Here is a 9,651-nt window from a genome sequence, read left to right as displayed (position 1 = left end):
CCCCCCCCGCCCCCACCCCCTGCCCTTCCCAGACGGAGTTCACCTTAAAAGGAACTTCAGCCTAGAGGAGGTAAGGGGAGATGTCGGAGATCGATTTTGAGCTGGATTTTTAAAGCATAAATAGTTAAGTAGAGGGCAAAGGGAGAAACATATTTCAGGCGGGAGGAACGGCAGGCACGAGAGCGCGGAGGCGGAAATGTGCGCAAGGTAGAGTCTGGTGTTGCCCGCATGTGGGGATGCTGCTGGGGCTAGAGTTTGGAGGCCTGAAGTTTTTTCTTTGTTTTAAATTTACTCCCAAGTAGTTTACAAATTTTTACTTATGAAGGTGGAATGTATTTTTCCCATTTCCATTTCCAACTGGTACGATGAGTAGAGAGAAGACTATCGTTCAAATTTTTTTTTTTACTACAACAACAACCATACTGACTTTTATTAATTTTCGACTAGAATTTAAGTTTTGCAGATATGCAGTCATATCAAGGGAAAATGAAAATATCTTCCTTCTAATATTTATAAAAATTATATACTCTTCTTGACAGACTGCATTTGATAGACTCCATAATGATGCCAATAACGATGACAGAAATCATGCCTTGTTTTGTCCCTGATTTTAATTAAAATGATTTTAGCATTTCATCATTTAGAATATTTGCCGCTATATTTGGTATATGTTTTACAATATTTAACAGCTTTACTCCTAGTGTAGAGTTTTTATTAGTAATAATTGTTCAATTCTATTTATTGATTTTGTATCGTCAATGATCATATGGTTTTTCTTTTAATTTATTGATGTAATAAATTATGGTATTAGGTATCCTGATATTGATAACCTAACTATTCCTGATCTGCTATAATAAATAAATCCCACTTGGTCATGGTGTATTATTCATTTCATACATTGCCATATTTGGTATATTTTCATATATTGAGCATATTTGCTGAGTTTTTATATTTTTTGCATTTGTATTACTGTGAGATTGGCCTAGTTTTTTGCATACTGTTTTAACATTAAGATTATGATGGCTTGCTATTAATGCAGAAATGTCCATATTTTATAAAGTCTGCAATAGTTGAAGGAACACTGAGATTATTTGTTCTTTAAAAGTTAGCTAGAACCTGGCGGGAAACCATTTTTAGTGGGATGGCGTCAACCATTTTTGATTTTTACTTTAGAAATTGCTCTGTTCGAATTTTTCTGCTCCTTCTAATATCAATTTTGATAATTTATAGTGAGAGAAAATTATCCATTTCTGTTAGATTTTCAAATATATTGTACAGCGGTGTATGTAGTAATGTATTACAATTCATCTAATGTATTTCTTGTTTGTACTTGCGTACCCTTTCTCATACAAAATCTTGTCTATTTTTACTTTTTAACAAGACTTATGATAACTTCATGTTATTCATCACTTGCTTTTTCAAAAAGCTAGCTTTGGATTTATCCTTTTGACTACTTTTTACCTTGTATTTCATTAATCTCAGATGGCATTTAATCTATCAGTTATCTTTTTATATTAATTATTCCTCTATCCTATTAAATTCATAAAAGTATTAGTTTTTCCTTTTGTCACTTTTAGTTTTATGAAGAACCATCATTTTTAGTTCTTACTGTAAATTTTCTTCTAATCGTATATTTTGCCTTCATTCATAGGTTTTAGTGTCAAATAGGCTTATTTTCATTAGTTTTTTTTTTTTCTTTGCAATAAGGGTATTTTAGGAGCATTTCTGAATTTCCAGCTGTTAAAGTGGGGTATCTTCTGATCTTAATTTTATTTATAATTATTGCTTTAGAATAATGTAGGTAGCCCTAACATAGTTGCTTTTCTGAATGTTAATGTTGTGGTTTTTTGTGTGTGTGTGTGTGTGTGTGTGTGGTGAAAATACAGATGATTTTTGTAAATACTTTTGATGAGTGTTCTCTATTCGAATGTAAAGGTCTGGTTTGTTAACTGCATCGACAGAGTGCTCTATGTGTGTCTTGTTATTGTCTATCTGACCTGTTTGGTTATGAAACAGGTGTATTAAAATTCCCGACTACGGCTGCATTGCTATCCGGTTCTCTTTGCATTTCTAAATATGGATCGATAGTTGCTGTAGTTTTGGTGTGTGTGGGTTTCAAGGTTTCACCGGTTTGCATTTATTATCTCTTCGTTTATCCTTCTGATTTCAATCTTTCTGTGCTACCTGGTTTTAAGTGTGTCTATAGATTTGATTTCAACCAATTATTTCCTAATTTGGTGCCGGTTCCATCTTCTGGAGCATTCTCTGTAGATGAGGGGATACATGGCGGAGAAAGTCCCTAAGTGTTTCTGCATCTGCAAATATCACTCACTCGCCCCAACGGCGACCTCCAGGGGGGCAGGGACAGGATCCTCGCTCTCAGGAGACTGTGCTGCCACTGTGCTTCCAGGCCGATGCTACTTTGATTCTTTCTCTTTGTAGGCGAATTGTTCTTCCTGGTGCGATTCCATCAGTCAAGCTCGGGAACGTCACCAGGATATGTCAGGGGCGACGAGCCTGGGCCTCCCATAGTTACACACGTGCGAGGCGGCGCCCGGGAGGGAGGCGGTAACCTGCCCGGGGTCTCATAATGAGTTAGTGGCTGAACTGGGATTCTTTATCGTGTTCTGGACTGACTGCTGGTCCCTAGGAGGGTGACGGGGTCAGGTGGCCTTAGCCATCCCTGTGTGTGTACGGTGGAAACTAGGAAAATTATGAGCTGCATGTCTCACTAACACAAAGGGAACCCCTTTGCAGAAGGGGCCATAGCCTTTCCCGAGACATTGGACCCTCTTCTGGGTCAAGGTGAGTCTCATATAGGAAAAAAAAACATAGTAATCAGAATAGCAATGATAATTGTGCCCGTCAGCTAACATTTTCTGAGTGCCTATGTGCCAGGCACAGGTTGAGGGGCTTGGTGGGGGCGGGTACTGCAGTCTCACAAACATGGCACACTCGTGTAACAAATGAGCAGAGAGACTGAGTCACGTGCCCAAGATGCCAGAGCTAAGTTATGGTGGATCCAGGAAAATGTGAACCCAAGTCGTCACTGCCTTTTTCTGGGCACCTGTCCTGGTCACCCTCTGGACAGAAATGACCCAGAGTCCTGGTCTTTGGCTGAACAGATAGTTTAGATTTCTAGCGGGCCATGGGTGGGACTCCAGGGTCCAATTCTGCAGTCGTGGAGACAGAGGGCATTGTATTATCAGCCTCCAGCCCTCTGCCTGAGACACGCACCCTGCTCTGGCATCTGCAGAGTGCCCTGAGCAGAGGGTCAAAGGGAGGGGAGGCGAATAAATTCCCTTCTCTAGTCTAGCTGCTCATACTTTGCCAAGATTTACTTTCGAAATGTGTTCAGATTGCTTTCCCGGGATCTTTTACTGACCTGTAGCCAGAGTGACCTTTTAAAAATTCAAATCCAACTCGGTAGCTGGTTTCCTTCTTAAAATGTTCAATCACTCGCCACTGCATTCAATCAGGTTTACGTTTTGGAAAGGCCCACCCGAGACTTCTGCTTTCAGTCAAGATGGGGTAACAGAAGCCAAATTTACCCTTTCGCCTTAAACGAAACAAACAAACTAACAAACAAACAAACCAGGGCCTGTTACATGAAACAGTGGTTTTCAGACACTGAACAACAGGCAATACAAGGCAACGATCCTCGAGAGGTGAAACAGTAGGTGAGTCCCACGAGGCCCTGGCCGGCTGCCGCGACGCAGAGGGCGGAAACGGACAGACACCACAGCTTCCCCGAGTCGGGCACACGGAGCAGATGGGCCAAGGCTGCTAGAATTTGCTAGAATTCCCGGGGCGGAGCAGCAGGAGGAAGCGGCTGGGATTGCCACGGAGGTCTGAGAAGACCCCTCTCAGCCGAGCCCTACCCGGGACGTGCAGAAAGGTCACCGACCTCGTGGACGAGACCACTACGCGGCTTCCATGACGCGCTCCACGTGCTCGGCAAGGCCGGGGCGTGGGAAGGAGAGACACGGGATGGAGAAGTGACCCAAACTGAAGTTCTAGAACGAAACCCACCACATCGCAATGAAAAATACCTTCGATGGGATCCATATGGCCAAGAAAAGATGAGTGAACTTGAAGACGCAGCAAGAGAAAATATAAGAAAAATCAACACAAAAAGAAAAGGCTGGGGGGAAAAACACAGTAAGTTCTAGGTCTTCGCGTGGCCTGTGGCGCCTGAGAGGGAGGGAGGGGGTGGAGGACCGAAAAAAATATTTAAAGAAATAACGGCCCCAATTTTTCCCATTTGCTGAAAACTATAAACCAAGAATGTCAACACACCCCAGACGCAAACGTGAGAAACACGACGTGGATGACGTGGACGCCCACTCTGATCGACCTGCTCGAAAAGAAAGTCTTCAGAGAAGCCAGAGCGAAGGGGCCCCCACCAGAGCACGCGACCGAAGACGGCGGCCCCCGTCCCTGAGGACGCGACACAAGCTAGCGGGCAGGCGGGCCACGTCCGCAACGGGCGGGCTGCTGTGGACGCTGCCGCGCTGACAACGGTGTGACTCTCGGTCCCTGCGGGGGAGGACCGCTCGGGCGGCGGGGGCCGGGTGCCCTTACCGGTCTTCTTGGTGCCGTCCTTGGCGTAGCTCCCGGGGACCATGCTCAGGCGCTTCCCCTTGGTCTCCAGCCCGTAGAGCCTGCGGTACATGACGGCGTCTCCGTCCTTTCTGGAGCTGAGCCTGTGGGCCTTGCGGGGGAGCAGGACAGGGGTCTCACGCTGGGGAGCAGGTGCTGGCCAGCGTCCTCCCCTTCCCCCCCAGACTGAGTGATTTCAGGGGTTTGCTGACAGGTGAGCGAAGGCCCAACGGGGAGGCGGGAGGCGGCTCCGGGGCGGGGGCGGGCGTGGGGCAGGGCGGCAGGGCTGTCCCGCAACCCCTGGCTTTTCCGACTCCATCTCAGGGAGGGGTGCAGGGCTGTGGACACCACAGCCTGGGGCACTGAGGTCTGGGTGTCTCCTGCATGGCTGGGGGAGGAGGCAGACAGGACCCTCAACCACAGGAGTGCGAGTGGTCCCTGTCCCCGGGGGAGGGACCGTTTGTCAGGCTGCGCTGCATGGGGCGAGTCCCAGCTCGGTGTCAGTGTGAGGCGGGAGTGGATTTTAGAGCCTTGAGAAAACTTTGTAAGCAGCAGCCAGACACTGTGCAGGAACAGGGACCTGGTGGGGACGCGGTGGCTCTGAGGGGCTGTTACCTGCTCAGGGAATGACAGCTGGTGGCGATCTCTCTTCTGTTTCTGGATGTTTTTGCCTTTCTTGTCTTCTCTCCTACTTGCTTTAGGAGATGTCACTGGCTTGGCTTTGTTCTTCTGCAAGGGCGGGAGGGGCGCGCTGTCACCCCCATGGCACTGACCACTCTGTCCCCACAGAGGGGAAGCTCCCTGGCGAGCGGGATCTGGCACTCCTGTCCCCCAACTGTGCCTCTCCCCCTAACATACCCTGGTGTCCGCATCACACGGCCCCCACGGCTGGCTGCAATCTTCACTTCAGAGCCCATCACTGGCTCCCTCTCACCCTCCAGGTAAGAGCCCCGTCCCCAGCCTGATAAAAATTCCTTCCAGCCCCACAAAGGCCTTTCTAGCTGCCACTCCCCTGCCTTGGCCTCTGGTCTGGAGCCGCAGAAAGGCCACCTTGATTTCGAGTCCAGTAGGACTCTCCCTTTGTCCCCAGAACCCCTCCTGCCCTCAGTCCTCCCCACCCCATCCTGTCTTCCCAGAGCTGTCACCCCAATTCACCCCACCTTCCTCATTTCCCGGGGCTCCTCACGGCCATCGAGGGCTGAGCACGTGCGCCTTGTGCATGTGCCTGGCCTTCCACTCTCCCCGGGCACATTGGGAGTACCAGGGTCCACTGAGGAGAGGCCCCCAGGGGGCATCCAGGTCAGTCCATAAAGGGTAGGGTGGGGTGCTACAGCATCACAGGGTGCCTCTCACTGACGGGGCCTCCTCGGGGCGTGCCGCTGCTGGTTGTGGGAGATGGTGGCCGAGACTGGTCTCTAGGTCAGATGGCCAGGCCTGGCACCCTGTCTCAGGCTTAGTGGCTGAGCATCCTGGGGCAAGTGCCTGCTCCCTCTATGGCTCAGATTCCTCGTCTGATGATGGGGACAGCAGGAGGATCTGCCTCCTGGGGCTGCTGTGAGAAATGCATGGATCACTGCGTGGGGGGCCAAGCCTTCCTTTTACGCTGGTGACCTACGTGGGCAGGAGTGTTTGATAAGCCGGTCGGGTGTACGGAAGGGCGCTGTCCAAGGGCGTGCTGAAGGCCATCCGAGGAGGGGGTGCTGGCCAACCTTGGGGTTTTGTTTGGATTAATGGGGAGAGAGGGGCGCGAGCTGGGGCCAGGTTAAGGGGAGAGCGGCCAAGGGCAGCTCCTGCAGAGGTAGGTCCCCTTCCACCTCCCCCACGACCCTCAGCCTCCCCTCGGGAGTCACTGGAGCAGCTTCCGGCCCGTTCTGGGAAAGCCGCGTGGAATGGATGTGGTGATGCCACAGACCAAGGGTCTGTAGCAGCCACTGAGTCGAGGCCCGTGGCCTGGACTTTGGACCTCGGGGTCTTCTCTGATGTCAAATGGATCACGAGGGGCACAGCCCAGACCAGGAGAGGCGGCCACAGCCAGCGCCCCTCCAGGTATCGTCTCTGACAGGCCCCCCGCCACCCGTGCTGTCTGAGGCCTGCCCTGGAAGCTTCCACCTCATCCTCAGCCGAAATCCAAGTGCTTCTGGGGAGGGTAATGATGCTTGAAGGTTCAATTGTGTTTTCTGTTCCCTCCCTGGGTCCAAAATTATTTACAATAAAAGCCACATATAAGGTAACACTGTGAAAACATTATTAGGCTATAATCCTAGTGAGAAGAAATGGGACCGAACATAGTAATCAGAGGGGTGAATATGATTTCTGTGATGGATACTAAACTGCATTCTGAGCAACCTGGCGGTTGAGTCTCCACACCCCAAAAATGGTGGGGGGTGGGGCAGGAGGCAGGTGGCAGCAAGTCGTTAGCACCTCAGTGAAACATGCTGGTCTGAAGACCTGGCAGCCCAGGGTCTGTCTGGCGGGGTGAGGCTTGCCTGAAGGGCGGGCAGTGCTGCAGGACGGGGCGTCGGCCCAACGCAGCCCGTGACCCGGGGACTGCATCGGTCTGAGCCCGAGTCCTGGCTCGGCCCTTAACAAACTGCGAGCTCGAGTGAAGGACTCCTCTTCCCCCAGCTTCATTACCCTTCGGCTGGGGAGAGAGGACGATGCCCGTCTGCAGCCTTGCGGGGGCCGGTGACGAGACAGCTCATCGCAGTGCTAAGCATGGGGCCTGGACCTCAGGAAACGCTTCGTAAAAGCCACTGCCCTCAGTATAATGCCATTTTTCTCTGGGGACTGGGGGAGTCAAGGTCAGGAGACGACTTTCCAAGGACATGGCTTGATTTTCTATAGGCGATGGGCCCAGGGGGGAAACCGAGGCTAAACTGGTTGTCCCAGTTCCTGGAGGGGGAGGCGAGGGTGGTGCTCTAGACCGAATGTTTGCGTCCCCCCAAGTTCACACACTGACCTTGGCAGGTGACTGGGCCGTGAGGGCGGAGCCTCGTGAGGTGAGTGCCCTGATAAAATAGGGCCCCGCGGGCTCTCCTGCCTCTCTGCCATGTGGGGACACAGCGAGAAGACGGCCACCTGTGAACCAGGAAGCGGCTCCCGTCGGACACCATGTCGGCCGGCGCCTTGATCTAGGACTGCCCGGCCTCTGACCCTGTGTATGCCGGGTCCTGTTCCGGCAGCCTGGGCTGCTTAGAACTGGTTCCGATGCAGGGGGGAAGGGAAGGGGGATGTCAGGAGGAGTCCCAGTGGGGAGAGTGGCAGGGGACAATGAATGCCCCTTGACCCCGGAGCCATCACGAGGACGGAAGTGTCTGGGGCCGGTGGGAAGGACTCCACCCTGCCAACACTGAGACCCCAGAAGCCGCCACCCTCAGGCCTTCTCAAACACTGACCCAGTCGGCCTAACGCCCTTCACCTTGACTGAACCTAATGCCCTTCGCCTTGACAACCGGAAGGGAACTCCCTGGCTCCTGGCTCCAGGCTCCAGGCTCCAGGCCCAGGAAGCCCCTTATAGCATTTCCTTTAGGACATTCGGCTTGTAAATTCTTTCCAGTTTTACAACCCGGGAGGGTTTTTCTCAAGGACTTGGGAGGTATGCCTTTGAAGCATATTCATCAAGAAAGACGGTGCTTCCCCGCCACCCCATCTCCGCGGGAGGGCAGGAGCCCAACTACCTAAGTGACAATTAGCAGACACAGCCGGCCTGATCACATGATGGCCTCCCCCGACAGCCTCCAGTCCTTCTCTGCTAGCTCACCCCAGTGCTCAGAAACCCTCCTGCCTTTTCTCCTCGGAGTCAAGGTCAGTCTCTCCCCCATGCAGCCGTCTGGAACGAAGGCCCCCTCGCCCGCCCCCTCCGGCAGCACGCACCGGCTGAGCCTGCTTCTTCTTGCCCTGCCTCCGCTCCAGCCACTCGAACACCCGCGTGAGGTCGGACATGCGCCTCTCCTCGGCCGTCTTCCACATGGACTTCCGCTCCGTGGGCATCGAGCCCTTCGGGTCCTCGGACTTCTCCGCCATCATGGAGCCTGGCTGGAGCCTTCTCTGCCATCATGGAGCCTGGCTGGAGCCTTCGGCCAAAAGGTGGTAAACACTCACTTCGTCCATCCTTCTGTCTCTAGCTGCTGGCCCGGGTGACTCAGACAGCGGGGTGTGGGGGGTCCTGGTCCTAAAGGGTGTGTGGGAGGGTCTGCAGTGTGATTGTGAGGTCACTCTCAGGCTGGCCCTTGGGGTCAGAGTGGAGTGGGACACTGGCTTCCCCACGCGGCCACCGTCCCTCACCTGGATTCTGCCACGGCCTTCCCTGTGGCCTCTCCACGTCAACTTCCATAAAGCCATTACTAAGACAAAGGTCAGCCTACGTCTCTCCCTTTCTCAGAAACCTTCGATGGCTCCCTGTAGCCTACAAAAAAAAAGATCTAAATTCCTCGGTTTGGCATCTGAGCTTCCATTCATAATTAGAATGAAGATTTTCAGTCTCGATTACTTTTCTATTCATCAAAGAGATAGTTATCGGATGCCCACGAAGCGCCAGGCAGGGTGCTGGGGATGCCATGCAGAGAACAGCATAGTCAGACCTCCTAAAACACGTGGGCGAGTGGGAGGGACAGAACAGCAGCCAAATGATTACTCGAGGAACCCGTAACGACGGAATGAAGACGAGCCACCAAAGGAGAGGAATGTAGTTCTGTGACAGCCCGGGATGAAAGCAGCAGACCCGGCCGGGGCGCTAGCGAGAGGCACTAAGCGTAAACAGCCCTCGACGGGCGCGGGCGCCGGACCGGGGGGAGGACCACGTCAAAGGCCCCGCGGCTGGATGGGAGCACGCACACTCGAGGAGCAGCAGAAGGCCAGGGAGGCTCGCGAGAGATGACGCCGGACAGGCGGGCAGAGGCCAGACCGGACAGGACCTCGAAGGGCCACATGTTGGCTCGAACTGGGAAGGAAAGGGAAGAAAAGGGAAAGCCACAGAGAGATTCGAACAGAAGGCAGGGAGTGACAGGATCGGGCTTCCTTTTCCTCGTCTCAGTAAACGTTATCGAAGGA

General features: G+C 52.4%; 1 protein-coding gene across 1 annotated transcript in view; it reads right to left on the bottom strand.

Moving 5' to 3' along the window:
- CUNH16orf78 (chromosome unknown C16orf78 homolog) overlaps positions 1-8,625 on the bottom strand; it is an 11,309-nt gene extending 2,684 nt beyond the window's left edge. The window contains exons 1-3 of the mRNA XM_006908836.1: positions 8,476-8,625; positions 5,218-5,331; positions 4,585-4,714 (exon numbers count right to left, since the gene is read on the bottom strand). Of these exons, the coding sequence (XP_006908898.1) occupies positions 4,585-4,714; positions 5,218-5,331; positions 8,476-8,625 (394 nt within the window). The remainder of the gene's footprint in view (positions 1-4,584; positions 4,715-5,217; positions 5,332-8,475) is intronic.
- Between the last annotated feature and the right edge of the window lie 1,026 nt (positions 8,626-9,651).

Source organism: Pteropus alecto, unplaced genomic scaffold (genome assembly GCF_000325575.1).
Source record: "Pteropus alecto unplaced genomic scaffold, ASM32557v1 scaffold123, whole genome shotgun sequence".
Classification (NCBI taxonomy): domain Eukaryota; kingdom Metazoa; phylum Chordata; class Mammalia; order Chiroptera; family Pteropodidae; genus Pteropus; species Pteropus alecto.
This window is presented reverse-complemented; position numbering and strand designations above follow the sequence as displayed.